This window comes from Pseudopodoces humilis, chromosome 26 (genome assembly GCF_049639895.1).
Source record: "Pseudopodoces humilis isolate 2021_Gansu_Grassland_sample_001 chromosome 26, ASM4963989v1, whole genome shotgun sequence".
In the NCBI taxonomy this organism is placed as follows: domain Eukaryota; kingdom Metazoa; phylum Chordata; class Aves; order Passeriformes; family Paridae; genus Pseudopodoces; species Pseudopodoces humilis.
Genome location: NC_142225.1, coordinates 4,492,735 through 4,515,739, shown reverse-complemented (window position 1 = coordinate 4,515,739; position 23,005 = coordinate 4,492,735). Strand labels below are relative to the sequence as shown.

The following is a 23,005-nucleotide window of genomic DNA, read 5'->3' as shown; positions in this document are numbered from 1 at the left end:
CCTCCTGCACCTCCTGCTCCTTCTCCCAACAAAGAAATTCCAACAGAAGCCCCCAGCCCCAAGGAGAGCTGGATATGGCCCCTCCCATGCCCCAGCACCCCAATATTCACCCCAAGGTGTGAAGCCAGCAGAGTCTGGGGGGATCTGTTTTGGGATTTGTTTCGGGATCCTGCACCAAGACCCTGCTCTGGGCGAGCTGGAAGCACAGCCCTGCAGGGAAACACCAATTCCTGCAAACCCAAGGCCTTTTCTGCATCCCAGGAGGCGCAGAACCCTTTTGTTCCATGAAATCAGCAGAGACGGGCAGAGGCCACGTGTCAGCAGGGCCTGGATTCTGCATCCAGGGAGGGCCAGAACAAACACCTGGATTCCTGCTGGGAGCCCCCAGGAGCTGCCAGGACCTGACCAAGGCCACGGCCGAGGTCACCTGGCACTCACAGTAATCCCAGTTTGCTTCGTGCCCAGCAATTTATTTGATTTTCGTAACTCTCCTATCAAAAGAACTTCAGCCTGAGCTCAAATAAGCTCCAAAACCTGAGAGGGGCCTTCAACCTGAAGGAAAAAAACCACCACAGTCCACATAAATAAATGTCATCTTTATTTAATCAAATATAATTTATCCATTAGGTTGACATCTGTCAGTTATAGGAACTATAAATAATTAAGACAGTCTTTTTCCTTTAATAAAAGAGTAAACCAGGATCTGCAGGCAGCTGTAGAGTAGGCATGCATTGGAGTGCAACCAGTGGGAAGAGGTGGGGTTTTTTTCTTTCCATCAATATTCCTCAGATTTAAATTAGATTCTTCCCTGACCATTCCCCAAGCACACCTTTGACCATATTTAATGTACAGACCCCCCCAGCCCCACCACCCCTGACCAGGAGAGGCAGATTCCTCCTCTAGGGAATCTTTTCCTGGGGGATTAAGTGGTGATGTGACACCAGGAAAGGCCAGCAGAGTTTCTCTCTATATCCGAAAAAGCTGAAGTGTTAATGGAAAAAAGTCTTGCGTTTATTCCTCAACATCAGGCAGAGGAATCAGGTGAGCAGCTGAGAATATTCCAGAAAATATTCCAGAAGTCCCTGGGCTGAGAGTTCAGCACAGCAGGGACAGGGTTTGTTTTGTGGTTGGGTTTCCCACTTTGAGCACAGCTTTGGCCCAAGGAGATCTGTGAAATGTCACCAGAGTGGAGAGAGGAGGAGCAGAGCTGCTCCCACACCGGAGCAACGAGGAGCAGGGGCAGCGAGCCTGATGTTGGATTAGCAAGGGGAAAAAAAGGGGAAATCATCTCAAAAATACAACACCTGCTCTTCTGAGGGGCTGAGGAGCAGCCTGGAGCCCACCTCAGCCTCCTGCACACCCCCAGCAGCAGGGAATGGTTTCCACAACTCCAAGAGCCCTGGTTTGGCTCCACCTGCTCCCGTGGATTTCCAGAGCTCCTTATCCTGACCCTCTTTTCCAACAGCGTCATCTCTGGAGCGAGGCCCAGCTCTGCACCCAGATCCTGGGCTGGGACAATGAGCCTGGACTGACTTTGGTCTTGAATTGCCCATCTGGGTGCACTCCCTCTGGTTTTTTGCTGCCCTCCCAGCACGGCCTAACGGGAAGAGAAGGAATTCCAGCCAGGCCTGACCTGAACAGCACAAAAAGCAGGAGGGGAAGCAGCAGAGGAGGAACCCTGCACTGGCAGCACTCAGCCAGGGCTGAACCCCAATCCCAGGTTTCCTGAGCTGCACCAAGAGCCAGGGCTCCAGCGATCCAGCTGTGCCTGCATTTCCAGCTGTTTTCCAGCTGGCACCTACGCAGAGCGAGAAATCCCCTGGATCCCATGGACATCCTTTCCTAACAGAGCAAAATGCTCCTCCCCAGCTCAGAACCCCCCACCCAGTTCATTCAGTACACTTTTGGCACTCAGCAACCCAAAGGAAACCTGGACACAAAATCCAGGAGCTGTTTGTCCATCCACCCCTCTGGGAAAGTCGGCTGCACTGAGCAGAGCCATGAAAAAGGAGCAGCACAAGGGGACAGCGTCCAGGAGGGCTCCAGCGGATGCTGCAGAGGATTTTTGGCAGCTGGAAGGGGAGATGATGGGTGGGGAGAGCTGCCAGCCCCTCTGGGTGAAGCTCAGGGCAGCTGAACTCGGCTCACCGAGGCAGAAGCAGGCGCTGCAGCCTGGGGTGGGTGGCGAAAGGGAGCCCAAAGCTGCCAGCAGAGCCCAGCCAGGGTCTGGGGCTCTCAGAGCAGCTCACCCACATTCCTGGGGTGAACACAGGAGCCTTCCTCGCCATCCTCCTCATCCCCCCTCGCAGACACTCCCCATTTTTGGGTGTGGGCCCAGGCTGGAGCTCCGGGGAGCCAAGGCAGGGGCACCCCCTGCCCTCAGCCATGAACCCGGCTGGAAGGTGCCAGCAAAACAAACCTGAGCTCGACCTGCAGGGTTTAAAACGCTTATGAAGCGAAAAAAGCAGCCCTTCACCTCGAGGGGGTGGGCAGGGGGGGCTCCCTGCATCATCTGACCGAGCAGGAACTTCACTGGAACCTTGGTTCAGACATAACTGCCAGGAAAATTGCACTTAGTGATTGTCTCGTTACACTTTTGTTTGTTTGTTTGTTTGTCCTCCCTAAAACTAGATAGATTTTCTGTACAAACTCGGCTCGAAATATAAACCACGTAAAATTCCCATTGAAAATAATGAGAATCCAGTATCAAAGATGAAGTCTCGAGGGGGTGGGAGGAGGAGGAAGCAAAGGAACAGCAGATGGAAGGAGAGCTGTGGGAAGGGAGGGGCAGAGTTAATCCCCAACATCGGAGTCCCGGTCACCGATGAGCCAGAGCACGTGGAAGCTCAGGGCCAGGAGCCCCGTCCCAATCAGGTCCCCCAGAGCTGTCAGGTAGGGGATGGAGAAGTTGTCGGGATCCAGGTGCCTGCCCCACATCCAGTGCACCATCCAGTCAGCGATGTAGAGCAGGATCAGCACCTGGGAAGAGCCACAACCGCTGAGCCCTGCAGCCCCAGCTCGGCTCTGCACATCCCAAAAAACGCGGCTGCATCCCCTCAGCGCAGCTCAAAGAGGAGATGGAGAGCATCCCCGAGCACCCCAAATCCTCTGTGTCCTTCACAGCCTCTGCCTGACCTCCTTTAGCCTCCTCTCACCACCCAATTCGGGCTCAAACTGGCGCCTCACCACCACAAAGTCTCAGTTGTGCACCTGAATTTTCAGCTCTAACCAGAGGACTGCTCAGGCAGGGCCAGCAACACCCGGCTGCCAGAAATAAAAGAGAAACTTTTGGTTTTTCAGAGGAATTTAAACAAGTTTTCTAAAGGAAAAACTTTCCTAAAGGAATAACTGACTTTTCTAAATAATAACTTCTAAAAGAATAACTTTTCTAAAGGAATAACTAACTTTTCTAAAGGAATAACTAGATTTTCTAAAGGAATAACTTTTCCAAATTAATAAATAGCTTTTCTAAAGGAATAATTAACTTTTCTAAAGGCATAACTTACTTTCCTAAAGGAATAACTAGATTTTCTAAAGGAATAACTTACTTTCCTAAAGGAATAACTAGATTTTCTAAAGGAATAACCAGCTTTTCTAAAGGAATAATTAACTTTTCTAAAGGCATAACTAACTTTCCTAAAGGAATAACCAGCTTTCCTAAAGGAATAACTAGCTTTTCTAAATTAATAACTAATTTTTCTAAAGAATAACTAGATTTTCTAAAGGAATAACTAGCTTTCCTAAAGAAATAACTTTTCTAAAGTAATAACTAACTTTCCTAAAGAAATAACTTTTCTAAAGTAATAACTAACTTTCCTAAAGAAATAACTTTTCTAAAGGAATAACTAGCTTTCCTAAAGGAATAACCAGCTTTTCTAAAGTAATAACTAACTTTTCTAAAGGAATAACTAGATTTTCTAAAGGAATAACCAGCTTTCCTAAAGGAATAACTAGATTTTCTAAATTAATAACTAATTTTTCTAAAGAATAACTAACTTTCCTAAAGGAATAACCAGCTTTTCTAAAGTAATAACTAACTTTTCTAAAGGAATAACTAGCTTTCCTAAAGAAATAACTTTTCTAAAGTAATAACTAACTTTTCTAAAGGAATAACTAACTTTTCTAAAGGAATAACTAACTTTTCTAAAGGAATAACTAACTTTTCTAAAGGAATAACTAGCTTTCCTAAAGAAATAACTTTTCTAAAGTAATAACTAACTTTTCTAAAGGAATAACTAACTTTTCTAAAGGAATAACTAACTTTTCTAAAGGAATAACTAACTTTTCTAAAGTAATAACTAACTTTTCTAAAGGAATAACTAACTTTCCTAAAGGAATAACCAGCTTTCCTAAAGGAATAACTAGATTTTCTAAATTAATAACTAATTTTTCTAAAGAATAACTAGCTTTTCTAAAGGAATAACTAACTTTCCTAAAGAAATAACTTTTCTAAAGTAATAACAAACTTTCCTAAAGAAATAACTTTTCTAAAGTAATAACTAACTTTCCTAAAGAAATAACTTTTCTAAAGGAATAACTAGCTTTCCTAAAGGAATAACCAGCTTTTCTAAAGTAATAACTAACTTTTCTAAAGGAATAACTAGATTTTCTAAAGGAATAACCAGCTTTCCTAAAGGAATAACTAGATTTTCTAAATTAATAACTAATTTTTCTAAAGAATAACTAACTTTCCTAAAGGAATAACCAGCTTTTCTAAAGAAATAACTAGATTTTCTAAAGGAATAACCAGCTTTTCTAAAGGAATAACTAGATTTTCTAAAGGAATAACCAGCTTTCCTAAAGGAATAACTAGATTTTCTAAATTAATAACTAATTTTTCTAAAGAATAACTAGCTTTTCTAAAGGAATAACTAGCTTTCCTAAAGAAATAACTTTTCTAAAGTAATAACTAACTTTCCTAAAGAAATAACTTTTCTAAAGGAATAACTAGCTTTCCTAAAGGAATAACCAGCTTTTCTAAAGTAATAACTAACTTTTCTAAAGGAATAACTAACTTTTCTAAAGGAATAACCAGCTTTCCTAAAGGAATAACTAGATTTTCTAAATTAATAACTAATTTTTCTAAAGAATAACTAACTTTCCTAAAGGAATAACCAGCTTTTCTAAAGTAATAACTAACTTTTCTAAAGGAATAACTAGCTTTCCTAAAGAAATAACTTTTCTAAAGTAATAACTAACTTTTCTAAAGGAATAACTAACTTTTCTAAAGGAATAACTAACTTTTCTAAAGGAATAACTAGCTTTCCTAAAGAAATAACTTTTCTAAAGTAATAACTAACTTTTCTAAAGGAATAACTAACTTTTCTAAAGGAATAACTAACTTTTCTAAAGTAATAGCTACCTTTTCTAAAGGAATAACTTTTCAGCCCAGCTGGCACTGCCAGAGTGGGATTTTCTCCTCCATGTGCTCCGGTGCAGCGAGAGGCTCACGTTGGTATTTAGAGACAGACAAAATCTGCAGTGGATCCTCTCAGGGTTTTGGTTTTGTGTGTCCCTCTCAAGAGTCATCCCGGGAAATTTCCAGGGGAAAGGGCAGCACATTCCCTGCAAATTCCACACCCTCTTTTCCCCCCCAGGCCTTTTCAAATCACCAAACCACCCCCCAGGACGGGCTGGGAGGGGAACATTTTGGCTACCAAAAGGACTTAAAAGAGACAAAAGACCGGCAAGAGTGGCAGGATGGAGAAATGGTGCGTCCAGGGAGGAGTTACTGAATTCCAGCTGGGATCCCCCTGGATCCCAGAATGTCCTGGGCAGGGATGGGCTCTGCCACCTGAGCAGGTCCCCAGTGCAGGTGACACCCCTGTCCCCAGAGCCAGCCCCAGCTCACCTGGAGCAGTGCTGCAGTCATGTAGAAGACGATGAAGATGAGGGTGAGCGTGGTGTGTCCCCCCTGCATGGAGTGGATGGTGTAGAGGAAAACCAGGTGTCCTGGCACCACCAGGAGGAAGAGCACGCGGGCAGAGCGGGAATTCACATCTGCAAAGGGAACATCAGGCCACGTTTACACCCTGCAAGTGTCCAAGGGCAGGTTGGGCAGAGCTTGGGAGCAGCCTGGGGCTCGTGGAGGGTGTCCCTTCCCACCCGACCCATCCCGTGATCCCACCACCCAAACCTGCGTGCTGGCAGGGATTTTGGGGTGTCTGAGCAGGGCCTGGAGCTGCACTGGATGATCCAGAACATTCCACACCCACATTTCCCCACATTTACACCCTGCAAGTGTCCAAGGGCAGGTTGGGCAGAGCTTGGGAGCAGCCTGGGGCTCGTGGAAGGCATCCCTGCCCATGAGATGTCCCATCCCGTGATCCCACCACCCAAACCTGCGTGCTGGCAGGGATTTTGAGGTGTCTGAGCAGGGCCTGGAGCCGCACTGGATGATCCAGAACATTCCACACGCACATTTCCCCAGCCAGCAGAGCCCGAGCCAGCTGCAGAGCGCAGGGAAGCAGAAGCCCCACGCCAGAGCCACCCTGAGCCCCCTGTGCTGTGCCACGCACCAAACCCTGCACCCCAGGGCTCTACCTGGGCTGAAGAAGGTGCTGCAGGGGCTGGGGCACCTCCGAGGGGCCGTCCCGGGGCTGTCTCCGGGCTCCCCGCTCATGTGCAGGTAGGTGGAGATGCGGCTGGCCTGCACTGCCACCAGGTTGCCACCAACACCTGCAGGGCACAAACAGCACTCAGGACACAAACAGCACTCACTCAGGGCACAAACAGCACTCACTCAGGGCACAAACAGCACTCAGGGCACAAACAGCACTCAGGGCACAAACAGCACTCAGGGCACAAACAGCACTCAGGACACAAACAGCACTCACTCAGGGCACAAACAGCACTCACTCAGGGCACAAACAGCACTCAGGGCACAAACAGCACTCACTCAGGGCACAAACAGCACTCACTCAGGGCACAAACAGCACTCACTCAGGGCACAAACAGCACTCAGGGCACAAACAGCACTCAGGGCACAAACAGCACTCACTCAGGGCACAAACAGCACTCACTCAGGGCACAAACAGCACTCAGGGCACAAACAGCACTCACTCAGGGCACAAACAGCACTCACTCAGGGCACAAACAGCACTCAGGGCACAAACAGCACTCAGGGCACAAACAGCACTCACTCAGGGCACAAACAGCACTCACTCAGGGCACAAACAGCACTCAGGGCACAAACAGCACTCACTCAGGGCACAAACAGCACTCAGGGCACAAACAGCACTCAGGGCACAAACAGCACTCAGGGCACAAACAGCACTCACTCAGGGCACAAACAGCACTCACTCAGGACACAAACAGCACTCAGGACACAAATAGCACTCACTCAGGGCACAAACAGCACTCAGGGCACAAACAGCACTCAGGGCACAAACAGCACTCACTCAGGGCACAAACAGCACTCAGGGCACAAACAGCACTCACTCAGGGCACAAACAGCACTCAGGACACAAACAGCACTCAGGGCACAAACACCACTCAGGGCACAAACAGCACTCAGGGCACAAACAGCACTCAGGGCACAAACAGCACTCACTCAGGGCACAAACAGCACTCAGGGCACAAACAGCACTCAGGGCACAAACAGCACTCAGGGCACAAACAGCACTCACTCAGGGCACAAACAGCACTCAGGACACAAACAGCACTCACTCAGGGCACAAACAGCACTCACTCAGGGCACAAACAGCACTCAGGGCACAAACAGCACTCACTCAGGGCACAAACAGCACTCAGGGCACAAACAGCACTCACTCAGGGCACAAACAGCACTCACTCAGGACACAAACAGCACTCAGGACACAAACAGCACTCAGGACACAAACAGCACTCAGGACACAAACAGCACTCACTCAGGGCACAAACAGCACTCAGGGCACAAACAGCACTCACTCAGGGCACAAACAGCACTCACTCAGGGCACAAACAGCACTCAGGGCACAAACAGCACTCACTCAGGGCACAAACAGCACTCAGGGCACAAACAGCACTCACTCAGGGCACAAACAGCACTCAGGACACAAACAGCACTCAGGACACAAACAGCACTCAGGGCACAAACAGCACTCACTCAGGGCACAAACAGCACTCACTCAGGGCACAAACAGCACTCACTCAGGACACAAACAGCACTCAGGGCACAAACAGCACTCACTCAGGGCACAAACAGCACTCAGGGCACAAACAGCACTCACTCAGGGCACAAACAGCACTCAGGGCACAAACAGCACTCACTCAGGGCACAAACAGCACTCAGGGCACAAACAGCACTCAGGGCACAAACAGCACTCACTCAGGACACAAACAGCACTCAGGGCACAAACAGCACTCACTCAGGACACAAACAGCACTCAGGGCACAAACAGCACTCACTCAGGACACAAACAGCACTCAGGGCACAAACAGCACTCAGGGCACGTCCCAGATGCTTCCAGGAGCTCCCCTCAGCTCCTGAAACTGAAAAGTTCCAGCAGAACTGGAAGCACCTGGGATTATGTAGGATGTTCTTATTTTTGATCCCAAATCGACTTTTACAGGATGTGAGGAGCTGGGGCAAAGCTTTCCCCGAGTAAAGCTGAAGCAGTTCTGTTACTGCAGCTCAGGGTGGAAGAAATAAGTGAAACAAAAGTGATGACTTGGGCACCAAAACAGACACAGGAAGTTGAAAACGATTCTTTTTCACAGGAAGCTGTGAAAGCCACCAGCACGAGATGCACTGGCTCAGAGTTAACTTCACCTATTGCAAAAAGCAATTAAAAAATGTGTTTTCCTGGTTCATCAGGCAGAAATGAGGTGAAAACTTTACACCAGAACCAATCAGATTTCCTGACTCCAAGGCAGAAATACAAATCTTTGTGTTGCCACAAGGCAAGTATTTTGGAAGATGGGGATGTTCCACCAGAAAGGAGGAAGAAGGAAATTAAGAAGTCCCCAGAAATGTGGTTTTTTTAGGGAATAGCCTCCCAGGCCTTTCACCTGAACGCCACCTGTGGCACCCCAAAAGAGGATTTTGCAGTTGCAGTTTGGCAGGAGCTGCAGGCCGGGCTGGGGCAGGACTCACCGTTGATGACGGGAGTGAACACGGCCATCCCAGCAAAGTTGGGATCCGACACCGTCCGGTCCAGGATCAGCCCCCCGACACTGCAGGGGGACACAGCGGGGTCAGGGCTGGAATAAACCCAGCAGGGACAGGGACGGGGACAGGATATGGGACAGGACAGGATAAGGGACAGGGACAGGGACAGGATCAGGGACAGGGACAGGATCAGGGACAGGACAGGGACAGAGACAGGATCAGGGACAGGAACAGGGGACAGGGATAGGGGACAGGGACAGGGGACAGGGACAGGGGACAGGGACAGGGACAGGGACAGGATCAGGGACAGGGACAGGATCAGGGACAGGGGACAGGGACAGGATCAGAATCAGGGACAGGATCAGGGACAGGGACAGGATCAGGGACAGGGACAGGGACAGGAACAGGGACAGGACAGGGACAGGGACAGGAATAGGATCAGGGACAGGGACAGGGACAGGGACAGGGGACAGGGACAGGAACAGGGACAGGAACAGGGACAGGGACAGGGACAGGATCAGAATCAGGGACAGGATCAGGGACAGGGGACAGAATCAGGGAGAGGGACAGGGACAGGGGACAGGACCAGGGCCAGGGACAGGATCAGGGACAGGATCAGGGACAGGAACAGGATCAGGGACAGAATCAGGGACAGGATCAGGGACAGAATCAGGGACAGGGCCAGGGGACAGGGCCAGGGGACAGGGCCAGGCCCACCTGCTGATGGCCATGGCGATGATGACGGGCTCCCAGCCCGAGTACAGCACCTCCCGCGTGGCGGAATTCCTCTTGGCAATGATGATCCAGATGGGCAGCAGGGAGATGAAGAAGGCGCACACCAAGGGGTTCACGTAGGCTCTGCTCTCTGGGCAGGGCGGGGAGGAGGAGGAGGAAGAAGCAGAGAAATCAAGGCCAGGCCCCTCAGGAGCTCCAGGAAGGGCAGGGAAAATGCAGGCCAGCCTGGACTCTGCAGGACGTGGTGGCTCCTTGTCACAGGGGTGAGCTGTGAACACTGGGATCTGTTTTACTGGGACCTGTTTTACTGGGATGTGTTTTACTGGGATCTGTTTTACTGGGATCTGTTTTACTGGGACCTGTTTTACTGGGACCTGTTTTACTGGGATCTGTTTTACTGGGACCTGTTTTACTGGGAACTGTTTTACTGGGACCTGTTTTACTGGGATCTGTTTTACTGGGATGTGTTTTACTGGGACCTGTTTTACTGGGATGTGTTTTACTGGGACCTGTTTTACTGGGACCTGTTTTACTGGGATGTGTTTTACTGGGATGTGTTTTACTGGGACCTGTTTTACTGGGATGTGTTTTACTGGGATGTGTTTTACTGGGACCTGTTTTACTGGGACCTGTTTTACTGGGACCTGTTTTACTGGGATCTGTTTTACTGGGATCTGTTTTACTGGGATGTGTTTTATTGGGATGTGTTTTACTGGGACCTGTTTTACTGGGATCTGTTTTACTGGGATGTGTTTTACTGGGATCTGTTTTACAGAAACATTGGGATCTGTTTTACTGGGATGTGTTTTACTGGGATGTGTTTTATTGGGATGTGTTTTACTGGGACCTGTTTTACTGGGATCTGTTTTACTGGGATCTGTTTTTACACAAATACTGGGATGTGTTTTACACAGCCAAACACTGGGATCTGTTTTTACCCCAACACTGGGATCTGTTTTACAGAAACATTGGGATCTGTTTTACTGGGATCTGTTTTACTGGGATCTGTTTAGCAGCAGATCTGAGTGAAATCTCTTCAATTCCAGCTGCTCATCCCCACCTCCCACTCCTGGGCAGGATCTCCCCAGTGCTGCTTCCTTCACCCCTGGGTGAACCTGGCTGAGTCACAGCCCCGAGTGCCGGGGAGGGAAGGAGGAGGAGGAGGAAGAGGAGGAGGAAATTTGGAGTCTCCAGCTGCAGCCCTGCCCTGAGGATCCCCAGCTGGAGCTGACAGCTCAGCAGATGGAATCCAAATCTCCCTTCTCCCATTGCTCCAGCCCCAGCCAAGCACCTGGAAGGGGCCAACCTGTCCCTGAGCACTGGAGAGGAGGAGGAGGAGGTGCACAAGGCAGGGAGAGGCTCCATTCCCTCCCCTAACCTGGGCTAGGCCTCGCTGAGGGAGCTCCAGAGCGGGAACCCCACACACCCCAGGAAGAGACAGGGCACAGGAAGGGGCTGAAACCAGAGGGACACACAAAAAGCCTTTTGTTGCTCCTCACCCAGCTCCTTGTACAAGCCCCAGCTGATCCCTGACAGCAGGGCCAGCGTGATGAGGTCCCCCAGGCTGGCAGCGATCGGCGTGGCCACGTTGTCAGGATTGATCCCCATCTTCCTGGAGCCGATGATCACCCCAATCATAATCATGCCTGCAGCCAGAAAGAGGGAGAAAATCTGGGATAAGGCCGAGGGTAGGCTGATATTTCAGGAGGAGGTGGCCAGAGGGGGTGACTCTCACCCAGGACGAGGGAAGCAATGAAGGCAGTGGCCACGCTGCTGGCACACAGCAGGACAGCGTGGGCCAGGCTGAAGTGCCCGTCTGGGATCCACCCAAACACCACGGCTGCAATCGAGGCCAGGAAGCCAACCACGGTGGCCTGGACCTGGGAATGGAAAGCAGAGCGTCACCAAGACACCAAAACAGCACCAAGTGTGGGGAGAGCCAAGCCAAGCTGTGGCTGCCTCATCCCTGGGATAGGGGAAGGTGTCCCTGCCCATGGGAAATGGATGAGCTTTAAGGGCCCTGCCAAGCCAAACCATTCCATGATTTTATTCCATGATTCTAAGAGGGAAACCCCACCCAGGGGGATCAGAATCCAGCATGGAAACACCCAGTCCAACCTGCAGGGCCACAAAGGCACCACTTGCCTCCCTTCAGACACACAATATTGACAGCAACCAGCAAAACCCGGGCATTTAAACCTGCCACACTTGCCAAAATTGGGTATAAATATTCCCCTTCCCTCTCTCCTTACCTGTATCAGAGCCATGTTCCCTGTAATCATCTTCCAGAGCTCTTTGGGTGTATCCATTTGGCCAATATTAGCCTGTAAGAGCAAACGAGACAAATTAAAGCCTGACAGCCCTTCCCACCCGCTGACAGCCAAATTCCTGCGTGCCAGGAGCAGGAGAGCACCTCAAACCCTCAGTTCCTACAGGAGAATAACTCAGCAGAAAAGGGAGAGTGGAGGGGAATCGACATCCACCAAAAATCCGGCGGGGAAGCGGCGAGAGCAGCGATCTCCCCGCGGTCACACGCTGCATTTCCCTCGCTCCACGCTGACCCAGCCACGCCTGGCTGGAGCCCAGAGGGTCAAACTGCCCCTCAGGCCAGGCTGCAGAGCCTGGGGGCAGCAGCACGTGGGGCAGAGCTGGCAGCAAACCCTGCTGCTCCTGCTGGAAGCTGAGCAAACACGCAGCCCTGGCACGGGGCAAGCAGGAGATGGAAATCGCTTTAATTCCTGGGGCACCCTGCGAAATAACCCGGAGGAATCGCTGCAGGGTTCGAGCTCTGCTCCCCCCTGCCACCTCCAGGGTGTTTATAGGAAGAATGGGTAGGTTTATATCCAATTTGCATCATTAGAAGCTGATGAGTTCAGGAAACAAGGGAGAGGCTCAAACACTGGAATTGCACATTGGAGGTGCTGCCTGACAGCACCAAACTCGGGCACAACAGCACAGCAGCGATTTCCTCCTCCCAGGTGGAAAAGAAAACAAGAAAGACAGAAATCATTGATTAATTAATCCCCCTGCTCTCCTTGCTGGATGTGCTTGAGAGCTGCCAGCTCGTTTTACTGAGATTCCCCCATCTCTGGGGCAAATCATTCTGGGCAGAGAGGAGGGAAAACAAAAAACTGACAGGAGCAGCACATCCAGCACAGGAATTTGAGCTCCATATGAAGCCTGACCTTAAAATTCCAGCCACATGGCAATTAGGCTGGGATTAACATAACCTCGCTGTAGTCATGGGCAACTGGGTTTTAATCCTTTAACTAATGGGGGAGTTTTGCCTCTTAATTGTGAAAGGAATTTCTGAGGTGCCTTAAAGCAGCACTAATTAGAAACCCAAAGTCTGAGAAAGCACTCCAGGCTGCTTCCCTGTGGAGAGAGCTCGGGATCCACCCCGGGGAGCTCCCTACACAGGCCTGGGAGCAGAGATCCTCCTGTCCCAGCAGCACAGGGAGGCTCCTGGGTGATCCTGGAGATGTTCTGCAGCCTTAATGATCCCGTGGTTTTAAGGAGGCACAGGAGGGAGAGGCCAAAGCCTGGCTGGAGCCAGCCCAGGGCAGCACCAGGATCAGAGCTGCTGTCCCTGTGACCCTCCTGCAGCCACAGACTGGGCAAAGTTCTGCATTCCTGACTTTGCCCAGCCTCCTTCCCCTGCCAAAGCTGCCCCGAAGCTGCTCCTGCCAGCCCCAGGAGGGGACACACAAGTGCCAACGCTGCCTTTGTCCCCCTGAGCAGCCCAGGCCGGCCGGGAGGAGAGGCTGGGACAGCAAGGATCCTGTCCTGGTCCCAACAATGGAGAGGGACTCAAACAAAGGGATTTGTTTCCCAGAGCCAGGGGGCAAACAAAGCTCAGGCTCTGTCCCTCAGGCTGTCCCACAGAGCCTGGGCACAGGAGCCACAGCACCCATCTCCACAGGACAGGAGAGGATCCAGGGAGGAACCTGTGCAGCTCTGCTGTGCCTTCTCCTTCAAAGACAGGGCTGGGAGGAAGGGAATGAGCCAAGCTGAATTTGTTCTCCATCCCTCCACCTCAGTGAGAGCTTCCCAAGCAGCTCCTCGGGCCGAGGAACCTCGTCACTGCCAGGGCCAGGACCAGGCTGCCTCCTGCCAGGGCTCCCCTCGGGAATTCCCATCCCAGGGGAGCTGGCAGCAGGCAGAGAACACCTTACAGGGGGAAGATCCCAAGCTCCCAGCATGGGGACACAGGGACATCAGAGATGCTTTACAGAGGGAGGGAGTGTCCTTGTCCCCATCCTTGTCCCTGCCAGGAGAGGGTTTGGGTCCCTCTGCAGCCCTGCTCAGCACCAGGAGAGAACAGAGAGCAATTCATGGGCTCACACAGGGCTCTGAGGAGCTGCCAGAGCCTGCCCTGGGGCTCAGGGATGCTCAGGGACGCTCAGGGACGCTCAGGGATGTTCAGGGATGCTCAGGGATATTCAGGGATGCTCAGGGATGTTCAGGGATGCTCAGGGATGTTCAGGGATGCTCAGGGATGCTCAGGGATATTCATGGATGTTCAGGGATGCTCAGAGATGCTCAGGGACGTTCAGAGATGCTCAGGGATGCTCAGGGATGTTCAGGGATGTTCAGGGATGCTCAGAGATGCTCAGGGACGCTCAGGGATATTCAGGGATGCTCAGGGATGCTCAGGGATGTTCATGGATGTTCAGGGATGTTCAGGGATGTTCAGGGATGCTGAGGGATGCTGAGGGATGCTCAGGGATGTTCAGGGATGCTCAGGGATGTTCAGGGATGCTCAGGGATGCTGAGGGATGCTGAGGGATGCTCAGGGATGTTCAGGGATGCTCAGGGATGTTCAGGGATGCTCAGGGATGCTCAGGGATGTTCAGGGATGTTCAGGGATGCTCAGGGATGTTCAGGGATGCTCAGGGATGTTCAGGGATGCTCAGAGATGCTCAGGGATGCTCAGGGATGTTCAGGGATGCTCAGGGATGCTCAGGGATGCTCAGGGATGCTCAGACATGTTCAGGGATGCTCAGGGATGTTCAGGGATGTTCAGGGATGCTCAGGGATGTTCAGGGATGCTCAGGGATGTTCAGGGATGCTCAGACATGCTCAGGGATGTTCAGGGATGCTCAGACATGCTCAGGGATGTTCAGGGATGTTCAGGGATGCTCAGGGATGTTCAGGGATGCTCAGACATGTTCAGGGATGCTCAGACATGCTCAGGGATGTTCAGGGATGCTCAGACATGCTCAGGGATGTTCAGGGATGCTCAGACATGCTCAGGGATGTTCAGACATGCTCAGGGATGTTCAGGGATGTTCAGACATGCTCAGGGATGCTCAGACATGCTCAGGGATGTTCAGGGATGCTGAGGGATGCTCAGGGATGTTCAGGGATGCTGAGGGATGCTCAGGGATGTTCAGGGATGCTCAGGGAACAGGGACCAGAGTGAATTCCAGCCGGACAAACGCCCAGCTGTGATCTCCATCCCTTGGAGAGCCTGTCAGTCCTCCTGTGAGCTCTCTCCACTTTCCCCTCTGTTTCACAGCTGTCCCCAGGCCCCCTCCTCCCCTGGCTCCTGCCAGCCTGCTCTGGTGACATTCCTGCACCCAGTTCCTGGTGGAAAAGCTGGATCCCAGCCAGCTCCCAGCCTGAGCCCCCAGCAGCCAGCAGGAGGAAGTGAGCTGTCAGCAAAGCTTAAGGAGCATTAATCCTTCAAATCCCATCAGCCCAGCGGGGTGAAAACACCTCCCCAGCTGAACCCCAGGCTCTGCTGCCTGCTGTCGTTCCCACAGGGAATTTTGGGAATTCCAGCTGCCCACACCAGGAACCCCTCCCAAATCAGGTATCCCACTCCCTCCTCTGCTCCCTGGGCACTCACAGCTGTGGACAGGCGGGATGCCAGGGTCATCTCCAGGTTCCCCTTCAGGCCCAGCAAAGCAGGAACCAAGATAAACACCTCAGTCACGTATTTGAAGACGTCCCAGTGCTGCAAAATTAAATAAAACCATTAAATGCAACCGTGGTTGACACCAAGCTTTGCTCTGGGCTCAGTGTCACCCGCTCATCGTCACCTCTGCCACCTGAGCTGGCACCCAGTGCCCTCCCTGCTGCCACACCTGGGATTCTGCAGGGCTTTTCCCACTCCTGACATTTGTAGCAGTGACCACATGATCCTGCTGGGCTGAAAAAACCCCTCTGAGCCAGCAACTTTCAGTGCAAAAATCCCCCAAAGAGTCACCAGTGACAAAATGTTTACACACCCAGAGGCCAAATCAGGGAAAGATGGAGAGGCTTTGCCCAATACTTGCAGTTTTTTGGCAGATTTGAGTGCAGAAGTTTGGTCAGTCTCGGCTCAGAGCCCTTCCTATGTGTGTGTCTTGCAAATATAAATACATATATTTATTTTTTGATCCAAAACCCAGCCCACTGAGGCCTCCTTTCCCTGCTACCTGTGTTAACTCAGGCATTTCCTAACTCCTCTGCCCCTCCAGCTGCCCTGGGGTGAGGGACAAAGGCGGCCACGGTTATTTAGGAAAAAAACAAAGAGGAATTGCAGGGTAAGCAGCTGAAAACACAAAACCACTCCAGAACCCTCAGAGCCACATTTAAAATCACCCCTGTGAGCTACCCAAACCTCACTTTTATGGCCAGTGCCCAAAACCTCTCCCGTTTCCCACCCTGCAGGGCAGTGAGAGCACAGGAATCCCAGCTGGGGACGTGCTGGACGTCACTCTGCAGATTCTGCCTGCAAATGTCACCTGCAAACGTCACCTGGGCGAGGCTCCAGCCCTGACAGAGCTGCCCTTGGCCCTGCCACCCTGCCAGGCTCACCAGGGACACGGATTTCTCTCCAGGACAAGGAAAACAGTAAATATCAATCAGTAAATATCAATCTACCTGCCTGCCTAACAGCTTCCTGCCAGGAAGGACTTGGATTATTTTGTGTTTGTTTTTCCACCCTTCACCTCTGAGCCAACAAGCTGCAGTTTCCTGGCGCTTTGCAAGACCAAATTTGAGATGCTCTTGAAAAATCATTGGAGACAAACAAACAAACAAAAAAAAAGGGGGAGGCAAACTCGAGCTGGATGGACTGGGATGGTTTTTTCCTCAGAGGGAAAAGGTGTTTTCCAGCCATAAAAACCCCTTGATGTTTCTGACAGCTTGGTGAGGGCAAGGTGAGGATGGGGAGGCCCTGGCACAGGTTTCCCTGAGAGGTTTTGGACTCCCCATCCCTGGGAGTGCCCAAGGCCAGGCTGGACTGAGCTTGGAGCACCCTGGCTTGGGGAAAGGTGCCTCTGCCATGGCAGGGGATGAGATTCAAGGTCCCTCCAACCCAAACCCTCTGGGATTTTCTGCCCAGCTGACTCTCAGGGACACAGGTAAGGTCTCTCAGCTATTTCACAACCGTCTCTCTGCAGGATGAGGCTCCTGAGGTTACCCAGGGATATTTGGGGTCCCCATCCCTGCAGGTGCCCCAGGACGTGGCACTCTGGGCTGGGACAAGGTGGGGATGGGGCACAGCTCGGACTCGACAATCCTGGAAGGATTTTCCAGCCTAAATTCTGGGATTCTGTGTGATTTGAGCTCAGTGCTCACTGCTGAGAGAAGAACCTGCAATTCCTCACCCAGCTCAGGCTGTGCCTCCTTTAAGGCACCTCCAGGAGCAGCTGAGCTCAGCTCTCCCAGTCTATTTTTAGGAGACTCTGGGGTGGTTTTGCTGCGTTTGCAGCGGGTCAATCCCTCACTCCAGCTCCCCTTGGCAGGAGCCAGGGCTCCAGCAGCGAGCACCACGCTGCCACTGCCCCCAGGACGAGCTGGGTGTCACCAGAGCCACCCAACAATTGTCATTATTGGCTGTGCACAACTCTCCTGGCTCCAGAGCTTCCAGAGCTCACAGGGGCAGGATCAGGCAGCAGCTCAAGCTCTCCATCACCTTGTGCCAAGCCTGGCTTTGTAAATGAAGCTTTAGGAGAGGCTCCTCTGCAGGCTGGAGCTGCAGCAGCTCCTGAGCAGGACAGGGCTGCTCCTGGGGAAAGGAAGAAAAGCCATCTTTGGGGAGGGAAAACAAGGAGATTTCTGCAGAGCTCAGCAGCTGCAAAGAGCAGGACCCGTGGGCTCCTGCCAGCTTTCTTAATATAAAATGTTATACAACACTGGGAGTCTGTGGGGCTCCAAGGCTGTGGTGGCTCCTGCAGGGAACAAAGCTCCCTGTGCAGAGGAGTGCCCACAGTGGCTCCACGAGGACAACCACAGCCAGGCTGCTGGGGGAAAAATCAACATAAAACCCAGACTAAAAAAAGGCAAAAAAAAAAAAAAGGAAAGAGAAGAGGAAATAAGAATTTTGGTTCAGGACATGGAGCTGTTAAAATCCCTGTAACAGCCCCTCTGAGAAGCACAGAAATACGGAAATAAGCTGTTTTTAGGGAGGCAAACACAGCAGACAGGATCTGCACAGGATCTGCCCAGGATCCCAGTGCTTCCCATGCGGCACTGGAGGGGTGAACTGGACCTGGGTCTGCTGGAGGTTCTGGAAGAATTCCCCACCCTGTGGCATTTCCATGGCTCATTAATCCCAAGGCTAACGGGAGTTGGAGCTGTTGGCAGCACAGCCACACGCTGAGCTGCTGTGGGACACAGGAATTACAAAGTTTTATTCCTAAAGGCCATAAAAATCAAGGCAGGGGAACACAAGGCTGAGCCACTTTCTCCCAGCCCTGCCTGGCCACAAGGGCTGTGCCTGCTCCAGGAAAAACTTTAGGTTGGGTTCAAATCACTTTGGAGAACTTCCAGAAGAGCCAGGCACGAGCTTGCAGGGACCTCATGAAGGGAAAACATGCTTGAAATGTCCTTATTTTTCAGAAAACGATTCCAGTAAATCTCTCCCGGATTCATTTACCCCGTCCAGCCTTTCCTGTTTGGAGTCACTTCCCAGCTCTCCCGGCAGGTTCCACCAAGAGAGGCCACAGGGATGACCAGAGCGCAAAGGCACGCAGGGAAATCGCTGCTGTGGGCAGGACAGCACGAGGAGTGTCTGCCTGACCACCCACAAACCCCAAAAAAACCCCTCTGGCTTCCCAGCTCTGGGCTGATCCCAGCTGCCAGCAGCACACGGGGCAGGCACTGCAGCCCCTCTCTGCCCACAGCAGCAGGGTTTGTTTGCCTCAGCCCAGCAGCTCCAGAGCATTTCTGGCTGCCCACAGCTCCGTGCTCATCCCAGGAGTGCCACAAAGCAAGGGATGAGCCCAGTTTTGTGCCCCAGGGACGGGAGGTTCTGCCCAGCCCGGCGTTCAGGGCAAAGGAGGAGCTGATCTGCTGCCAGGCACGCTTGGGAAACGTGGTGGAGACAGCACAGGAGCCTCAGTTTGCAAAGGCAGCCTTCCCACATGGAAACACAACCAGGCTGGCACGTTCCCACGGCGTCACCTGCCACGGGGAACACCTTGGTTTTCATCCAGAGCCAACTGCCAGCTCCCTGCTGGCTTTTCCTAAAAGTCACCTCCACAGCCCTCTCAGGAGGGACAATCCATCCGCCCTGTCAGCCCTGGAGGCCTCCAGAGCACAAGGAAGCGGTGCAGGAAGCTCTGGAATGAGCCACACGGTCTGGCAGACACCGAGACAAACATTACCCTGGCTGGCACGAGCCTGGAACAGCACAGCGAGCACCCAGCTGGGGAAGGGACACCGAGCTGGGGCTGGGGTGTCAGCAGGCAGCAGCAGGGAAGGGATTTATCTCCAGCTGTGATGCACAGAGTGCTCTCAGTTCCCAGCTTCAGCTGCACCTTCTGCTCCGAGCCACGGTGCCTTCTCCTTCCTTCATTCCACGCTTCCCTCCCATCTCCTGCAATTAACTGAGCTTCATTTACAGAGCCAGGGTCGGGATGAGGCTGTGGGGGGCTCCCCATGTCCCCAGCACGCCGGGATCTGGTTTTCCTCCCCTCCCTGCTGCCAAACCTTGGCATTCCACTATTCCAGGCCCCAGAGCCCAGCGCCAGGGGAGCACCAATCCTACCTGCACAATGTCCAGCACCATTCCAGCAGCGACCGTGCCAAAACCTGCCAGCAGGAAGGGGAAGAGGACCTGCAGCCCGATGGAAAACGAGGTTTCCTTGAGGGGCGAGGCGGGCTCAGGACCCCGGTCCGTGCTGGTGTCATCGCTCTCATTGCTCTGGCTGCCGTTTTCCAGCAGGGCATCCTCCTCCCTCACCCCTTTGGCGTTGGCACGGGACTCCAGCACCACCACTTCCACAGCGGAGCCATCGGGCCCCAGGAAATCCGAGGGCTGCGGGCGCTGGGCGCGCTCCGGGCTGGCCAGGCTGTCCCCGGGCACACCGGGCAGCGTGGCCCCGTTGGCCTGGGGGGTCTCCTTCTGCTCCAGCTTGGAAGTCATGCTGCAGGACAGGCTCTCCTGACCCTTGGCTCGGTGGGCCTACAGCCAGCAGCTGCTCCAGAAGGGATCTTCTGCCAGCAGCTTATCCACACGGCCTTTCCAGCATCTAGGGGTGAGCTGTGCCAGCCCTGCTCGCCCGGCCCGGAGTGCAGAGCCTGCTCCTGCAGCAGAGATCCCCATCAAGCAGCGCCCAGGGGACACCGAGCAGGGCAGGGGACACGGCAGGAGCTGGGAATGGCAGCAGCTCCCTGCGGCTCTGCTCCTCTCCAGCGCTGTGTGCCCCAGCAGCCACCGAGCCAAGCTTTCCTCCCTTGATGTGGGATGCCTTAGCGCATCTTTTCCCAGTTTTTCTTCCCAGCAGATGTGACGGGGCAGAGGGAAAACCAGATGAAGTGAAGGACGCAGAAGCTTAAAGGAACACCAGAGGAAAGGACTGGCTTTTAGAGATGATCCCACTCAGGCTCTTCTTGCTACCAGGGCTTTGCCACTTCCTCCGGTGGCACTGTCCCCCTGCAGAATTCCAGTCTGGAGGCTCCTGCCGGCTTTCTGCCACAACAGCCAGCGATTCCAGCAGGCTTCGAGTGTCACCGCCGTCCTCCTCCTCCTCCCCCAGAAGGATTTCTCACCCAGCAGCACGAGGCGAGCACAGCTCTCGCTCAGAGCAACAGCAGGTCCCCGGTGAAGGTTACTCACGGGGCTGGGCAGGCTGCCGGGTGGGGGCTGGCATTTGGAGAGCCTGGGATTTAACGTGGTTATCCAAGAACTCGTCTTTCACCTGAAACACATGGGAGGAAAGCCGATATTCCCCGGGGTCCCGCGGCGGCGGCTCGATCCGTTTCCTCCAACCTTCGCCCGGCCGCCCCTCGGCTGCTCTCCCGCAAGCCCGGGCACCCTCAGGGGCTGGGCCGGGGGATGCGGGGGCAGAGCCGCCCTCTGCAAGGGACACTCGGCTCGGACCCGCAGGACGATCCCCGCGGCCGGGGCTCCTCCCGCCTCCCGCTGCCGCAGCGCCGGAGCTGCCGCAGCGCCCGCAGAGCCCCGCGAGCCGCCACCTCCAGAGCGGATCTCCCCGCGGGGATGTGCGGAGCGGAGCCGGACCCGCACCGAGCGGTCGTGTCCCCGCGGGGCCGCTGCCGTGTCCCCGCGGTGCCCCCGCGGTGCCGCTGCCGTGTCCCCGCGGTGTCCCCGCGGTGTCCCCGCGGTGCCGGTACCGCCCGGTGCCGCTCGCTCCGCGCCCGCTGCGCGCCCGGGGCTGCTCCGCCGCCCCGCGCTCTGCCCCTCCGGGCCCCGCCCCGCGCCGCCCTGACATCACCGCCGGCCAATGGCGGCCGCGCCTGCCCCGCCGCGCCGCGCTCCCATTGGTCCGGCGCGCGTGGCGTCACGTCTGGCCCCGCCCCCCGGCGCGGAGCGAGCCCCCTGCACAGGGAGGCCACGCCCCTTTGGCGGCGCGGGGGGCGGGGCCTGAGGTCACGTGCGGCTGAGCCGGCACCGGGCGGGAGCGATCAGTCTGTCTGTCCATCCCTCTGTCTGTCCATCCTGCCGTCCATGCGTCCATCCATCCGTCCATCCCTCCATCTGTCCATCGTGCCATCCATCCATCTGTCCGTTCATCCATCCATCTTGTCCATCCATCCCTCTGTCCGTCCATCCTGCCATCCATCCCTCCGTCTGTTGATTCCATCCATCCATGGATTCCATCCATCCATCCATCATCCATCATCCATCATTCATCCATCAATCCATCCATCCATCCATCCATCATCCATCCATCATCCATCCATCATCCATCATCCATCCATCATCCATCCATCCATCATCCATCCATCATCCATCCATCCATCATCCATCCCTCCATCATCCATCCATCCATCCATCCATCATCCATCCATCATCCATCCATCATCCATCCATCCATCCATCATCCATCCATCCATCCATCCATCATCCATCCATCCATCATCCATCCATCATCCATCCATCATCCATCCATCATCCATCCATCCATCATCCATCCATCATCCATCATCCATCCATCCATCATCCATCCATCCATCATCCATCCATCCATCATCCATCATCCATCCATCCATCATCCATCCATCCATCCATCCATCATCCATCCATCCATCATCCATCCATCCATCATCCATCCATCCATCATCCATCCATCATCCATCCATCCATCATCCATCATCCATCATCCATCCATCATCCATCATCCATCCATCCATCATCCATCCATCCATCATCCATCCCCCTATGGCTTTACCTGCTCTCACCTGGGCCGTGCAGGGATCCCTCTCTGGGGAAACCTGGCTGTTCCCCCCTCCCAGGGGGTTCCCAGGGGTGCTCCCACAGACCCCCAGATCCAGGGAAACTCGGCTGGATCCAGGGAAGGAGCACCAACGTGCTCAGCGGTACCCACTGGATCTCAGGCCCCTGCCAGGCTCGGAACAAAAGGTCACGAATATTGTCACGTACCCTACCTCAGTTCATGCCAAACTGTCCCACAGCAAATAAATAAAGAGCACAAAAAACTCCTGCTCCAGAGGTCAGCTCCTGGTTGCTCTGTAGAATTCCGTGTTCCTGAATGAACCAGCTCCTCTGATTCACGCTTTCCTTTTATTTATGCTTTTTTTTTTTTTTTTCTTGTCATGAGTGGAAATTTTGAGCAGTTGTTTTTCCTTCCTGCCTTTCCTTTCCTCCCAGGAAACAGTCAGCAGCGAGTTATTACTCAGGGTGATGATGTGAGCCCAGCTCCACGCCTTGGAGACACGTTCTGGGCCAATAAGGGTGGCTGGGACACGGGAATGTGG

At 53.2% G+C, this 23,005-nt stretch overlaps 1 protein-coding gene across 5 annotated transcripts; it reads right to left on the bottom strand.

Annotated features, from left to right (window-relative positions):
* Positions 1-581: 581 nt before the first annotated feature.
* On the bottom strand, positions 582-22,751 carry SLC41A1 (solute carrier family 41 member 1). Of its 5 annotated transcripts, none has more exons than XM_088067070.1 (11): positions 22,676-22,751; positions 19,812-20,964; positions 15,681-15,788; positions 12,079-12,150; positions 11,562-11,706; positions 11,326-11,472; positions 9,809-9,956; positions 9,077-9,156; positions 6,544-6,678; positions 5,852-6,000; positions 582-2,979 (listed from the first exon to the last, which is right to left on the bottom strand). In XM_088067070.1, the coding sequence occupies exons 2-11, from the start codon at positions 20,187-20,189 to the stop codon at positions 2,794-2,796; spliced, it is 1,548 nt and encodes a 515-aa protein (XP_087923196.1). In that variant the 5' UTR covers positions 20,190-20,964; positions 22,676-22,751; the 3' UTR covers positions 582-2,793. The 5 variants fall into 5 exon arrangements, with proteins under 5 accessions (XP_087923196.1, XP_014113614.2, XP_005529378.2 ...); XM_014258139.2 differs by lacking the exon at positions 22,676-22,751 and adding an exon at positions 21,242-21,296; XM_005529321.3 differs by lacking the exon at positions 22,676-22,751 and having other exon boundaries at positions 19,812-21,226.
* Positions 22,752-23,005: the final 254 nt, after the last annotated feature.

What these genes read in the sequence shown, in the direction of transcription:
- SLC41A1 (XM_088067070.1), bottom strand. Translation starts at nt 20,189, where the DNA reads ATGACTTCCAAGCTGGAGCAGAAGGAGACCCCCCAGGCCAACGGGGCC. An exon ending in GTTCACTCCCGTCATCAACG is followed by an intron (nt 6,679 to 9,076) that starts GTGAGTCCTGCC and finishes TGTGCCCTGCAG; the next exon opens with GTGTTGGTGGCAACCTGGTG. An exon ending in CAGCACCTTCTTCAGCCCAG is followed by an intron (nt 6,001 to 6,543) that starts GTAGAGCCCTGG and finishes TTCCCTTTGCAG; the next exon opens with ATGTGAATTCCCGCTCTGCC.